Source organism: Anomaloglossus baeobatrachus, chromosome 3 (genome assembly GCF_048569485.1).
Source record: "Anomaloglossus baeobatrachus isolate aAnoBae1 chromosome 3, aAnoBae1.hap1, whole genome shotgun sequence".
NCBI lineage: Eukaryota > Metazoa > Chordata > Amphibia > Anura > Aromobatidae > Anomaloglossus > Anomaloglossus baeobatrachus.
Window position 1 is genome coordinate 520,122,681 of NC_134355.1, and position 15,796 is coordinate 520,138,476.

At 47.4% G+C, this 15,796-nt stretch overlaps 1 protein-coding gene across 3 annotated transcripts in view; it reads right to left on the bottom strand.

Annotated features, from left to right (window-relative positions):
- MED12L (mediator complex subunit 12L) overlaps positions 1 to 15,796 on the bottom strand; it is a 1,012,447-nt gene that overhangs the window by 102,766 nt on the left and 893,885 nt on the right. For all 3 annotated transcript variants that reach the window (XM_075340741.1, XM_075340740.1, XM_075340739.1), the window contains exon 33: positions 2,477 to 2,566. In XM_075340741.1, coding sequence (XP_075196856.1) covers positions 2,477 to 2,566 — 90 coding nt within the window. The remainder of the gene's footprint in view (positions 1 to 2,476; positions 2,567 to 15,796) is intronic.

Consider the following 15,796-nt stretch of genomic DNA (forward strand, 5'->3'; position numbering starts at 1 on the left):
CAAATTAAGCAAAAAATAAAAAAGCTTATATGCTCCTCTGCTACCTGCGCCATTCCAGCGGTGCCGCCTCTTGCTCTTCTTGGGTTTATGTAAGCTTGTTATGTGACACAAGTCCCGTATCCAATCACCGGCTTCACTGTCGCCACTTTTGGAAATATAATTAATCTAGAGTAAGTGAGAGCTGCGGCTGGCTACTTGCACCCTGTTGAGTACTTATATGACTGAAGGCGGGGACAGTAAAGTCGGTTATTGGATGTGGGACTTGTGTCACATAACAAGCTCACATGAGCCCCAGAAGAGCAAGTGCCGGCAACGCTGGAATGGTGCAGGTAGCAGAGGTGAGTATAAGCTTATAATTTTGTTGGGTGCACACATGGGGAATCAGAAGGGGTTGGCCAATGAGTGGAGAACCCCATTAAACAAGTATATTTGCATCTAGTCCTGCTGCAGGGCTACTCACAAAAGTTACCTTCTAGAGATCTGCTTTTCATAGCTGTTTGTTAGACCTTATGTTAAAGGGAACCAATCACCAGGATTTTCGTATATAACCTAAAGCCCGTTCTATACTGGCACTATCAGGCTGATTCTCCTGAAACCTGTAGTGGTCAGCTCGGATGTTTAGGTTTTGAAATCCAAGAAAGTAAAGTTTATAAAATCATCAGCTTCTTGAGTGACAGCAGCTGAGGATCAGATAATATCTGGGTGGAATATTCATAGTTATCCCCTCCCCCTGATAGATTTAGAATAAGTATTGTACAATTGATGTAACTTTTCACTTCCAGGACCTGTGCCCAGAAGGGGCGGGGTCTAATCCAACAAATCTGATATCAGAAAGCAACATTTTTCTGTTGGCTGGGGCCCCACCTCTTCTGGTCACATGGGTATGTGGCACCCCAGCTGTCTGGTTGCCACAGCAGTGTTGCCCTCCTCAAAAGGGTTAATGCTGAGCCTAGTGGCAGCTGGGAAAATCCATTGGCCAGTAAGTACCATCATTCAACACAGTTTCTCTCCCAGGCCAGCAGAGGGAGCTCTAAACCTGGAGTTCCAGGGAGTATTCCAAAAGCTCTGACCTGGGGGAGGAGTTAGTTAGTCTGTGAGAGGGAGGAGGAGAGGGAGGTAGTTACCTCAGGAGAGTGAAGGAGAAAAGTCTGAGGAGAAAGTGACAGAAGGAAGTTCCTGGTGGAGATCCTGGGGTCTAGTTAGGCCCAGATGACACCTAAAGAAAGAAAGGATTCCAGGGCCACGGAAGGGCATATTGGCTCGTGGCCTGTTCCACTGGAAGATCGGGTGGAGGGATCTGGCTGCATTCGGGGACTGTCCCCAGAGAGAGGGAAGAAAGACATTTCCTCAAAAGTAACACCGAAGGCCTGGGGTGGTTGCAAGCGCCCAGGGCCACAACCCACCACAGATCCCCGGTGAAGGGGGCAAGATACAACTGCGGTTAGCCCCCTTTGTACAGGCCCTGTGGTGGAGGCCAAGACCAGCTCAGCTAAAACAGTCAAGGCTAAGAAGTCAGTCAGGAAAGAGACACAGGAGGGGTTCTCCGGTATTGACCTCTGAACTACCCGGGATCGGCGGAGGCACCTGACAGTGGATCCCAGCATACTGTGGGCAACCGGTTTGCTAACACCTGGACTCAGAAAACAATGAGTAAAGATCTTAACTGCAAGCCCTGTGTCGTCTGCTTTATCCTGCACTGCATCCACAACACCATAGAACCTACAAAGTACCAAAGGTTGCCCCAGGGTACCCGCTCTACCTGTGGGGAGCAAGAAACACCTTAGCTGCCATAACATCAGCCCCGAAGGTCCCTTCCAGCAGCTGCGGCTCCATAGCTGCAAATTACCACAGGTGGTGTCACGAATCTTATATAAACTTTAGCACTATCATCACCCCCAATATCGCCACATTATTAACTGACTCCACCAGGGTCACGGAGTCGGGCCCCGCCACCGCTGACTACCCCGGACTAGTCCGGCCCAACACCGAGTCACCTAAGGCCCTGGAGTGGGCGAGTCAGGTATGTCCTCACTACAGGTCCTGGAAGTGAAAAGTTACATCGATTGTATAATACTTATGCTAATTCCAACAGGGGGATGGGAAACCATTCATACCCCCCCAGATATTATCTGCTCCTCAGCTGCTGTCACTCAAGTAGCTGCTGATTTTATAAACTTTACTTTTTTGGATTTCAAAACCTACACATCCGAGCTGACCACTAAAGGTATGTAGAGAATCAGCCTGATAGTGCCAGTATAGTATTGGCTTTAGGTTATATATGAAAATGCTGGTGATTGGGTCCCTTTAATGTACCAAGCAGACACACAGCCACAAGCCACACATCTTGGGCCCACAAGCCATGTGTGGCTACCAAGCCACAGTTTGGGGACCCCTGCTCTAATACAGTATATTGTGTGATCTGTGATCAATAGGTTATGATTATGAATAATAATGCAACTAGCAACGTTAATGTTACCAAATTAAGCCGTAGCTGAAGCGCTTCGTGCATCATCTGCCGGGCCTTCACATCATCCTGATACTTCTCCTCTCTCCAGTTACTCAGAATCTAGATTTGTCATGAAGGTGCAAAGAGTTAAATCAATATTCATTAAAAGCCACACACAGCGAAAAACAATAAAACAAAGCTATTACGTATCGAGATCAAAATATTCACACTTTTATTTCATCCTGTCCATTCCAACTATTCCCAAATAAATCCCAATTTTCCATTAATCAGTGCCTGGTTCACAGGGAACCCAGAACAAGAATATCATAGTAACAATTAGATGACATTCTTGATGGGGATTTAATGAAACACATCCAAGAAAACAATTATGTGTAATACCAAAAGTAAAAATTGCACAACAGTCAAAATGAAATATAGATATAGTTGCAGTTAAAATATATCTTAAAAACACAGTCACAAGGAAAGCTAAGTACACTAATGTTAAATCCTATGGTTTTATAAAAAAAAACAAAAAAAAACAAACTATAAAACATTCAGTTCTTAGAAGCTCTTAGAATTGTGTAAATACAACCTTAGGTAATTAGTACATGACAAAATGCACCCACTGTGTCATTATATTTTTACCAAAAACTGTTGAAATACAGAAGCAGTTTGTGAAAATGTTACTACACCCCATAATTCAATAGCTTGTAGATGTGACGTCTGCCTGGAACCATAATCTCAGAATGGCTGTCATGGACAGGCTAGGGAAAAGCTGCTCACTAAGCAGGATCCCGAGAACCCCAAAGCCCTTTAACCCCTATACAGGAATTTGGAATTACTACAGGGCCCCGGAGATCACTACCTATGGAAATCTTGAGTCCAGAGGAGTGTAGTCATCAGCCAGGGTCAAATCAGGAGATAAAGAAAAGGGACAAAATCAACAGACAAGGGCGTAGTCAGGAAATCAGGCTGAGGTCAAAACCAGAGATGGCAGAGAGGTACAAAAACGGCTGTCAGAAGAGTAGTCAGTGAGGAGGCAGAGGTCAAAACACAGGGTTCAAAATTCAGAACAGAGGGAGAACGAGAAACAAGCAGGAATACAAAACTATACCTGGTAGCGACCACCAGACAGGAAGGGGAGTTAGAAGGGTGTGGTGTCTTCCCATTGGCTGTAGCTTAAAAGGTGGAAACATCAGCTGGAAGACACACACCAGACACTACTACAATCAGCCAGTGGTACTGCAGGTCCCAGGGAAACATCCACAGGGTATTGCATCTCACTTAAGGTGCAATACTCATCCCGGGTAAGGAAGAGGTTAACCACTGCTGTTCACTTACACAACACGCACACAGCTCAGGTGCTTTCCCACTAGAACAGGGCTAGAGGTGGTCACCATAGCAACAGGACTTCCCCAGCACCATTGTGAGTGAGTGAGGAACATGCAGACTTTTAGCTCAGAATAGTCTGGGATACAGAACAACACGGCCACTGTGGAGAGTGCTTTAGAGCTTCCACAGTTAAGACCGGCCCGACTGGAAGGAAGCAGGAGAGCTTACCGGTAGAAGCTGTGGGACACAAGAGAAAATACGGTTGCTGAGGGGAGAGCTTAATTGCTCCCTTGGGACCGGCGCAGTTCAAGGTGCAGAGCCCTAGGGTGGTGCATACTTCAAGTTGCGCCACCAGAATCTGCTGGACAGGGGGATTTCATGTCCCTCTGGCCACCACAGGACCCCAGAGTACAGTAGCAACAAAAAGTATGGACATCAAAAACCAACAATGTACTGAGTACGTCCCCTGAGGAAGAAGGTGAAACGCGCGTTGGGACAGGCAGGTGTTGCGGTATCTATCTTACTGGTCAGTACATGGTTGGTTTTTGATGTCCATACTTTTTGATGTCCATACTTTTTTAGGGATTACACTATCCTTTACGGAGGCTGATCAACTGTTAAAGCCCTAGTAGATGTTTGGTTGTACCTTTCCTTCCAAACTATAGATGGAATACCATTATTAACTGTTGCTGACATGTCTCTGTGAACGTCTCATATACTTCTTATGTATGATACCAGCTCACCTTCTATTGAGGATTTACTGCTGTGAATGTTGCTTTTTGTCAATGTTATGTTTTGATTTTATAAATTTGAAATAAAATAAAAAAAGAGGTAAAAATCATTTCAATATTTGAATGAGAAAAAAAACTATAAAGCCGTTAAAAGTGCATATACAGTAACACCCAGACATGTGTCTGGTCAGGAATGGGGGGAAATGGCCTGTTTAATTTCATTGAAGTTTGTGGGCATTTGTTTACACACAGCTCCCCTAATGACCCACCACATCACTTCACTTGGGATGAGGTCTGGACAGTGACAGCCATAGTAATGCCTTGAACCATTTTATTCAGCCATTCTGATGTAGATTTACAGTTGTGCTTGTGTTCATTGCCCTATTGTACAACCCAACTTCGGCCAAGATCTATCTTTTGGATAGATAGCCTCATATTTGAGTCTAGAATACTTTGATATACAGTGGAGTTCATAGTCAACTTATTGTCTGCCAGGCGCCATATCCTGTGGCTGCAAAATAAACCCAAATCATCATTGCTCCATTGCCATGCTTAACAGTTGGTACGAGATATTTGTGCTGATATACTGAGTTTGGCACAGGGCATTATTACCAAACATCTTTAGTTTGGTCTTGATTGTCCAAAGGACAAACCCTCCAAATAAATAATACTTGTTCAGCGTTTTTCTAATTGTACTGTTGTAGCATGGCACATGGCCGTAATTGTGGGCGAGGTGCTGGTCTCTGGTACTCCATAGGAAATTTTGTGTGGTCCTGGCTGGGTGTGTGTGTGTGAGCCCCTGGACTATTCAGGTCATCACAGGGTACTGCACAAATTGTCCTACCCGTGCAGTATTCAACCCCCCATGTTTCTGAGTCTCTATCCTGTAGTGCTGCCTCCATCAGCATTCACAAATCCTAGTTACACCTCGCACCATACCTGTCAGGCACACCAGTGGGCTGCTTAAGCTGGAATAGGGCAGTCCACCTACAAGTCAGACAGAGTGGTGGAAGGGGGGGGAAGTCAGCAAGGAAGGAAGTGCAGAGCAGAACTGACAGGCAGAACAGAAGTAGCTCCCAGTGAGAGAGGAGCTGGGAGTAGCAGCTCCCTGGAGTTCTGTAATGACCCTCGAGTTGTGAGGAGCTCTGAGGAAGCTGGGAGTTGGAGCTCCCAGGAGAGAGGAAAACTAGGTTGCAGGCGGTGGTCTGGACCTAAAGGAGTCAGACCCCCTGTTGCAGGGGATTGAGGCTAGGTGCCTGGAACTCGTCAAGGAGGATGGCTGGCAGCCTGGTCCTGTCACCGTTCCGGGACCGAAGGCACAACAGGGTACACGGACCCTAGGTCGGGGAGAAGCTTCAGGCAACCTGGCAATTAACCTGAGGAGAACAGGGCCTTTATGGACTGTTCCCACCACCTCCAGAATCGGGGAACTAGCGCAACGAGGGGGATAGGGCTTTCCTAGCAAGCAGCCCACTGAAATCCCAAGCGTGAGCCCTGAGAGCAGGCTCCTCCACTTAGCCACAGTTGGTAGCGGGGCCCGGATAGCTCCAAACCACCGGACCATAATGGACACTCTAAAACTTAGTGCCAGGAGGTAGGTTACAGACCACCAGCAGCAATGCAGGGGACGGGACCCAGATGAGCTCCCCTTGAGAAGCAGTGGTGTTCAGAGACTTGGCTTACCCTGTTGTCAGCGTCTGCTTCTTTGCTGAGTGAGTACCCGACTGACCCCTGCATTGTGTCCTCACATCACCATCCAAAGTCCTGGGGCCTACCCCTACCCGTGGAGGGCAACGTCACCTAGATGCCCCACTCCATCACCCCGGGTACTCCCAACGGAAGTGGTGGTACTCCCAATAACCGCACACCACGGGTGGCGTCACAAACTATATCAAATCCCCCGTAAATACTCTTTTACATTTGAGTGTGGCCTCTAAGCCCCCGGGTCCGGAGACCCTCGAGCCACGAACGAACACCAACCCCGGATCTGAGCGGTTCGATCCACTGCTGGGGCGGCACACCTCGACTTGTTTCATGAGGGCGATTCGCCCATGCAGGTCTCATACTGCCAATGGCTATGGTTGGCTAGGACCAGATGTTAACTTAAGCACAGAAGGACACTGCCAGTTCTTTAAACATAGTATTTTACTTAAATGTAACTTGACAAGCACAATACCTAGGGAATAGTGGGTACACATCTTCTAGGATGTTTCTTGCTCAATACAAAGCATCACCACCAATAGTCCCTCGACTCCTTTCAACCTAGTTGTTCCTGTCCTCGTTAGTCCGATTTGTTTCACCACCACCCAGCTCAACATTACAGTATCAACCATGAGAGTCATTCCATCTCTTACTTCGACTCCATGTCCAGTTCTCCTTGCATAAGACACGGGATGCCACTATGGCCAAACCCTTGCAGCACGCTACTGACATTTTCAGAACGTCTGCCCAGGGTTCCCTTTTAGTCTCATGTACTGTACGACCAGACCTGTCCCCTTCTGATGTCATAGACTGTCTGGGCTTTGTTGCTGAGCTTCTTTTATGAGGAACCTCCTACCTCATTTGATAGTTTTCTTGGTCAACACACTGACTCAACTACACTGGATACTTTGCATACTTTGTATACCTTCCCCCTTCTTTTCACACTATGCAGTCTCCTTTAGGCTGGTTTCAGACGTCCATGTTTTAGGTACGTGTGACATCCGTATTTTACACGGATGTCACACGTACCCATGTTACCCTATTGTGCACTCTCACACGGCCGTGTTTTCACACGGACCGTGTGGCCCCGCTATTTCACATGAAGACGTGCCCGTTTTTTCTCCAGCAGCACGGATGTCACACAGACCACACACTGATGTGATCCGTGTGACATCAGTGTGACACGTACCGGAGAAAACACGGGTTTTTAAATAAAAAGATTTTCTATATTTACCTGTATCCAGCGATGTTGTCTCCGGCTCTGCTGCGTCCCGCTCCTGATCCCCGCCTATTATTTTCATTGATTATTCACTGCGTTGAGCAGCTGAGAGCAGGGGCATCGCAGTGATAGCAAAAGAGACAGCACCGACGACGACAGCACCGCCGAGGACAGCATGGCTTGGGACATCGCTAGTGACAGGTGAATATCCTGCCAGCAGTGTGTGTTCAGGGACGTCCAGGAGTTCATCGGATTTCCCAATGAACTCTGATGACCTCCTGATGACACCCCTGCGACAACTGCGTTACAGCGAGTGTCACGATGGTGACTTCCAGGGGTACATGAGAGATCATTGGGAACCCTGATGAGTCCCTGGATGTCACTGCACAAACTGCTGTATACTCACCTGTCACCGGCGATGTCCCCGGTGATGTTCCCAGCGATGCTGTCCTCGGCTGTGCTGTACCCAGCCTGTCCCCGCGATGTTCCAGCTTCCAGATCCTCAGGCAGTGAATAATCAATGAAAATAATGAGCGGGAATCAGGAGCGGGACGCAGCAGAGCCGGAGACAACATCACTGGATACAGGTAAATATAGAACATCTTTTCATTACAGAGACACGTGTTTTACCCGGTACGTGTCACACTTATGCAAACACGGATGTCACACATGTGACACACGTATGACACACGTGTGACCACAACCATGCATGTGACTGGTACCTGATTAAACACGGGTGTCTGAAACCAGCCTTAGATGTAGGGACACCCAATGCATATGGCCTTGCTGAACAATCAGACTAAAAGTCTGCTCTAGCTGCAGGCTAAAGCTGCGTTCACACATAGCGACAGCAACAACGGCGTCGCTGTTACGTCACCATTTTCTGTGACGCAACAGCGACCTTGTAAGTCGCTGTTATGATCGCTGCTTAGCTGTCAAACACAGCGACGCAGCAGCGATCATAACGTCGCTACATGTGCAGAGAGCAGGGAGCCGCGCACACTGCTTAGCGCTGGCTCCTTGCTCTCCTAGCTACAGTACACATCGGGTTAATTACCTGATGTGTACTGCAGCTACATGTGCAGAGAGCAGGGAGCCGGCAGCACAGGCAGCGTGAGAGCGGCGGACGCTGGTAACGAAGGTAAATATCGGGTAACCAGGGAAGAATCTTCCCTTGGTTACCCAATGTTTACACTGGTTACAGCTTACCGCAGCTGCCAGACGCCGGCTCCTGCTCCCTGCTCGCTTCATTTCGTCGCTCTCTCGCTGTCACACACAGCGATGTGTGCGTCACAGAGGGAGAGCGACGACCAAAAAATGAAGCTGGACATTCAGCAACGACCGGCGACCTCACAGCAGGGGCTAGGTCGTTGCTGGATGTCACACACAGCGACAGCGAATGGACGTCGCTGCAACGTTACAGAAAATGGTGACGTAGCAGCGACGTCGTTGTCGTCATCGCTGTGTGTGACACCACCCTAAGGGCGGCTTTGCACACTACGACATCGCAGGTGCAATGTCGGTGGGGTAAAATCGAAAGTGACACACATCCGGCGTCACTTGCGATGTCGTAGTGTGTAAAACCTTTTTTGATACGATGAACGAGCGCAAAAGCATCGTTATCGTATCATCGGTGTATTCTCCGACATTTCCATAATGCCGGTGCAGAGAGAGGTACAATGTAGTTCCTCGTTCCAGCAGGCAGCACAGATCGCTGTGTGTAAAGCCGCAGGAGCGAGGAACATCTCCTACCTGCCTCCGGGCTGCAATGAGAAGGAAGGAGGTGGGCGGGATGTTTACATCCTGCTCATCTCCGCCCCTCCGCTGCTATTGGCCGCCTGCCGTGTGACGTCGCTATGTGAGTAAAAAGCTGTGGAGAAGAAGCGCAATAGGGTTTTACCCCAATAACACACGAGGTAGAGACAGGGAGCAGTAATACTCACCAAGTGAAGTTGTGAAAGTCACAACTACTATGCAGGCATGGAAAGTTTTGATCAAGGCAGCAGCAACCCAGACTGCAGATAACAGAGAACAATAGAGGAAAATAGGTTTTTTTTGAGCCGCGCCAATGATCACTTCTCAGGTATTCAGATTAATGGATCTTTATTTTGCACATGTCTACGCGTTTCTGGAGTCTCAGCTCCCTTCCTCAGGACCATCAGGCATAAGAACACATCAATCAATGATTTGATGTGTTTTTATGCCTGATGGTCCTGAGGAAGGGAGCTGAGACTCCAGAAACACGTAGACCTGTGCAAAATAAAGATCCATTAATCTGAATACCTGAGAAGTGATCATTGGCGCGGCTCAAAAAAACCCTATTTTCCTCTATTGTTCTCTGTGTGACGTTGCTATGACGCAGCACGACCCGCCCCCTTGGAAGGAGATGGGTCGCCGGCCAGAGCGACGGTCGCAGGGCAGGTGAGTGCATGTGAAGCTGGCGTAGCAATAATGTTCGCTACGCCAGCTATCACACGATATCATACCTGCGACGGGGGCGGGGACTATCGCACTCAACATCGCAGCATCGGCTTGCGATGTCGTAATGTGCAAAGCCCGCCTAAGTCCTATCTGAAGTTCTATAAAGAAACCTGTTTCTTTCCCTGTTTGATAACTCCTCCCCTATGGGCTAGTCCCAACATTAACTCTGTATGCCCCAAAAGTCTGTACTTGAGCAGACTTGACCTTTTACCTACATTTCTAAACAAACACATTGATAGGTGAAGATCAAGGAAAGGGTTAAGCGTTGCTTTGCCGTTGAAGAAAATCCAAGACCAACTGGATTGGAATCGTCATCTTTATTCATCTACACGTTTCAGAGATTATTCTCCTGGCAATTAGAGTCCTGCACCAGTAGAAGTCACCTGCTACCTTGACGGTTAGGGGGCCTGGATGTAAGGATTCGGTCCTCCAGCCCTATAGTCTGGAGCCACTCTGTCCAAGGATCGGCCTCTAATTACAATGCTGTTTACACCCAGTATCTCCAGCTTCTCTCTCGATTCATGCTATCTTGCTTTTTGTCTAGTTTGATCCGTTGCCAAAGAGCAATCACTGTATGCGAATTTAATTACTGACCGACTATATGTCTATCATGTTCGCTCACTAGGCTATCACTGACTCCTTCCAGAATGAACTGTACATTCCCTATCAGTTGACCTCCCCAGGGTGGACTAGTACCAACAATAAACTGCTTCTGTCCCTGCTGTCTGTTGCTAGGCAGGCTTAACATCTCACCTACATAAGCATTCTCATATAAATACTATACATTACATATCGTATTATCAACACTGCTACATTTTATAGTTTATACCTTAGACTAGACAGGAACATATCACATTACAGTAAAATGCAATTTATAACATACGCAAGACATTATTCAAACTACATAATATTAACGTGCTTGGTGTCTTCAGATGTAGGAACATGACAGCCTCAGTCTACACCTCTGACAAAAAATACCCAATTTAGGTTTTCATTAGCATTGCCGAAAATATTAGCAAGGCAAAATGCCAGAATCCCAATTCTTCTAATGTATAAACCGACTTCTCACTATACATATTAGTATTTTGTTAACTAATAAAGACATGCTTGCTTTATTAAGTTATTTAGTAAGTTTTAATAGAAAATACTAGCAGTGATCATATTAATGCAGAGGAATCAACTGGCAGCTGCGGTTTATGGAATGCTTCAGTGTTAGTTTATTAGGCTGCTTGGATTGTATTAACACAGCACCACCTACTGGCTGCCCTATGAAATGCACAGTAACTTATTTCTCCTTTCTAGAAAATGCCAGGCTTAATATTTATGATTTTACAAATATCATGTTGCTGCCAAAAGAAATTATACTAGAAGTTGACCCAATTTATTACCTGCTCCTATGACAAGTAAAGATATTTATTATAAGTAGTAGTTTTACCTGAGCTACATTCAGGGCCGTATTTGGCATCCATGCTGCCCTAGGCATTTTAAGTGTTCACACCCCTTACTGAAAACTTGAACTATGAGTATTTGCACACAACATCTATGTAAGGCAGATCTACTCTGCATCACACTTACAGAATTGCTAAACGCTAATCTCTTTTTTTCACTTCTTTTAACAGCTTAATTTTTTCAAAGACACTAAGTAATTAAAACAGGTAACTGAACCATTTTTCATGCTGCTGCCTCCAGGAAGTTGCTGGCTAGTACGTATTACAATTTCAATTAAAAAAAGATGCCAGGGTTTCCTAATCTGCCCTCCATCTGAAAAACTCATAGGATTCGTAGATGTCTAGATGCCATGGTGTGCACATACCCTAACTGTTCACATACCCTTCAGATAGTTGTTAAGGTGCTTGCACACAGACTACAGTTCGTCGAACCTGGAGTAGACAGGTTCGGCTGACGGTCTGATTGTCAGGGAGATGAGTCCAATTTCAGACTGTGGCTCCTTATTTCCCCTAAGAGATGAGCCACCTCTAGAAATATCTAGTGGTGTCTATCTCATAGAGAACACAAGAGCACTTAACAATAGGAGCGTTCCTGTGTATGGGAGAGTCAGGGAGACAGCTGCCAGCCGAATGATGGGACACCTGTCTATAGTGTATTGGAGAGTTAGGGATATAGCTGCCAGCTAAATGATGGGACACCTGTCTATAGTGTATGGGAGAATCAGGGAGATAGCTGCCAGCCGAATGATGGGACTTATGTCTATAGTTTATGGCTTTAGTCAAATACTCGTTTGGCTGACGTATGGACTGAGACAGCTATATATTTAGTTTGGCACTCTGACCCTATAATTATCTACTATCAAGTCTAATAAATAAATAAATAAATATATAAATATTGCTACAACTACATGACTACATCACCAGAACCAACCTCAAATCACGATTACATCACCAGAACCAACCTCAAATCCTATTACATAACCAGAACCACCACTAGTACATGATTACATCACCAGAACCAACCTAAATTCAAGATTATATCACCAGAACCAAATCCAGCCCAGCATATAATTGTATAGCATGAAACAGTAAATCCTAGTATGTGTTTAACAATGGTAAGGAAATATTAGGAGCTGTTGTTAGCAGTAATCATCAGACTGTGGACCATACAGGAAACACAGTCTTAATGAAGTGCAGGCAGTTTAGTCCAGTAATTCTGAGCATATTGGTGTGTGTTTGGACCCCTATAGATTGTACAAAAGACCTCTTAGAAGTGCAAATCTTAGGAGACAGGTGTTACGAATCGGCGCCGCCATAGCCGCAAGCAGCCTGCTGTGGTTCCTGTTGCGCCCAGGGGCCAGCTGCCGTTTTTGGCCGTGCCTCGGGTTGTCCAGCTCGCTGCTTCTTCCTCCACGTCTAAGTGTAGAGAGGCGGCTAGTGCGCATGCACGCGACGATTTACCCCAGCCAGAGCCTAAGTCCAGTATTTCGCCTAGTGAGCATGCTCAGCCTGATAGTGCCATTTCTGAGGCTAAGTCCTCAGTTCAGGCTACTGAGCATGCTCCTACACTTAGTGTGAAAAGCCTCTTTGCACATGTACTTGGACATCGTGCCGTGTCTAAGTCCTGTGTTGTGCCACTTAGTGCATCACAGGCTAGGTCCGGTAAGGACCACACTGGGCATGTCCGTGAGGTGGTAGGCTCTGCCGACACACATCAGGTGTCCTAATGATATGGCCCCTCGCAGAGGCCCACCCCTATGACACGGCACCTCACCATTTGTCGTCAGATGATGACTGGTGAGGAGCTTGAGGCATGGCAGCCATGAGGTCATCAGTGACATGGCGGTTTCGGATAGGCCGCTGGTGATGTCGCTGATGAAATGGCACTCCACTATTGGACCCTGGAGGTGCCATTGTGGTCCACCCTGGGTTTAGGGCGGACCCAGGTTATAAAAGGGGCTGGAGACAAAATGGAGGCGCGCAGTCTTCTCATATGCTTGTTGTAAGCACACCTCCATGTATAGAGCCAATTGCGGCATAAGCTTTTGTTTGGAAGCGGTAGGTAGCGTTAGGCGTCCGGTGCTTGTCACGCCAAGACACCCGTGGCTCAGCACGTTAGGGTCAGGTGCCGGGATTCCACCTCCTACCCTCCAGTCCTGTTTGTGCAGCCCAGTGGAGTTAACTGGGCTGCGGCTGCTGCGCCACCTGTCCGGTTGTGTCCCCTACGCACACGGACAGCGTACCCCAGGACCCCTGTGACGTTAACAGGGAGTTCCTGGGCTGGGTGTGTGGACCCTGTTCCCCTCGTATCGCCTTCTCAGTCAACGCTACCAGTGTGACCACCTGGCCTGATGTGTCCTCTTCACACGTGGCCAGTTGAGAGCCCTGGTGGCCAGAAACGCTAATCGGGGGACAGCTCGGTCTGACGTGTCGTACACACATGGCCGACAGGGTGCTTTCGCAGCGTTTTTCCAGTCAACGCTACCTGATCACCACCCGCCTGACGTGTTCCCTGCACATGTGGTCGGTGTAGCACCATAGGTACACTGAAACGCTAACTGGGTTGTCGTCTGGTCTGACATGTCCCTACACACGTGACCGGTTCTCAGGTCTCCTGGGTTATCTCAGAGCCACCTGGCTCTGTATTCTCCGCCTAACCTTCGGGTTGCCAGTAGCTCCTTTTTCATCTGGACCACAGTGGGCCCCGACTGGCGATTGGGACATTTACCACCTTATCCTGATCTGCCAATTCCCCCGTAACAACAGGACTATGACTTTCATCTGCATCCGGTCTGTGCTCTCTACTAAACAGACTTTTCAGCTGTGGTTGGGGGTTTCAGGACCAATTCCCAATAAATCTGCTCAGAATTATTGGGCATAACACATAAAAAAAAGTCTCCCAAAAGTTTTGTTACTCTTTGAGATGCATTTACAAAGCTGCCAATAGTAAGAAACTGATTATTGGTCTAACTCAGTCATGGCGAACCTTTTACAGGCCGAGTGCCCAAACTATAGCCCTAAACCCAATTTTTTTTCCGAAGTGCCAACCAATCCTATTATGTAAATAATTTATTTTAATCTTACCTTTGCCGTCTTCTCTTCAGCAGGGGGCATCACGCTCATGCTTGCTTACCACACATTGAAGCAGAGTCCTTTCCAGACACAGCAGTTGGATTGATCTTTCTGGAAAAAATTGCAGCATATTAGATGGAGATTTTAGCCTGGAATGCAAACAGATGTCACCCTGTAATCCACATCTACAATTCAAAGTCTGAACATCTTGAAATCCCATAAAGACGTGCGAGTTGCTCCCCTCCCCTTTCATTGTGTACTTGTGTCCCCCTTCCTGGCCACTTCCTGGTAAACATGTCCCCCATCCTGATATATATTTCCTACATTCTGGTATATTTGTCCCCATCATGGCCCCATCCTGGTAAATATACCTCATCCTGGTAAATGTCCTCCATCCTGGTAAATGTACCCCATTCTGGCATGTTCCCCCATGCTGGCAAATGTACCCCATCCTGACATATTTCCCATCCTTGTAAATGTTCCCCCATCCCAGCATGTACCCCATTCCTGGTAAATGTCCTCCATCCTGGTAAATGTTCCCAATCCTGGTTAATTTACCCCCATCCAGGTAAATGTCCCCCTTCCTAGCATGTACCCCTTCCTGGTAAATGTACCCTATCATGGCATGTTTCCTCCATCCTGGCATGTATGTTTTCCCCATCCTGGCATGCATGTTTCCTCCATCCTGGCATGCATGTTTTCCCCATCCTGGCATGCATTTTTCCTCCATCCTGGCATGCATGTTTCCTCCATCCTGGCATGCATGTTTCCTCCATCCTGGCATGCATGTTTCCTCCATCCTGGCATGCATGTTTCCTCCATCCTGGCATGCATGTTTCCCCCATCCTGGCATGCATGTTTCCTCCATCCTGGCATGCATGTTTCCTCCATCCTGGCATGCATGTTTCCTCCATCCTGGCATGCATGTTTCCCCCATCCTGGCATGCATGTTTCCTCCATCCTGGCATGCATGTTTCCCCCATCCTGGCATGCATGTTTCCTCCATCCTGGCATGCATGTTTCCTCCATCCTGGCATGCATGTTTCCTCCATCCTGGCATGCATGTTTCCTCCATCCTGGCATGCATGTTTTCCCCATCCTGGCATGCATGTTTCCTCCATCCTGGCATGCATGTTTCCTCCATCCTGGCATGCATGTTTCCTCCATCCTGGCATGCATGTTTCCTCCATCCTGGCATGCATGTTTTCCCCATCCTGGCATGCATGTTTCCTCCATCCTGGCATGCATGTGTCCTCCATCCTGGCATGCATGTTTCCTCCATCCTGGCATGCATGTTTCCTCCATCCTGGTATGCATGTTTCCTCCATCCTGGCATGCATGTTTCCTCCATCCTGGCATGCATGTT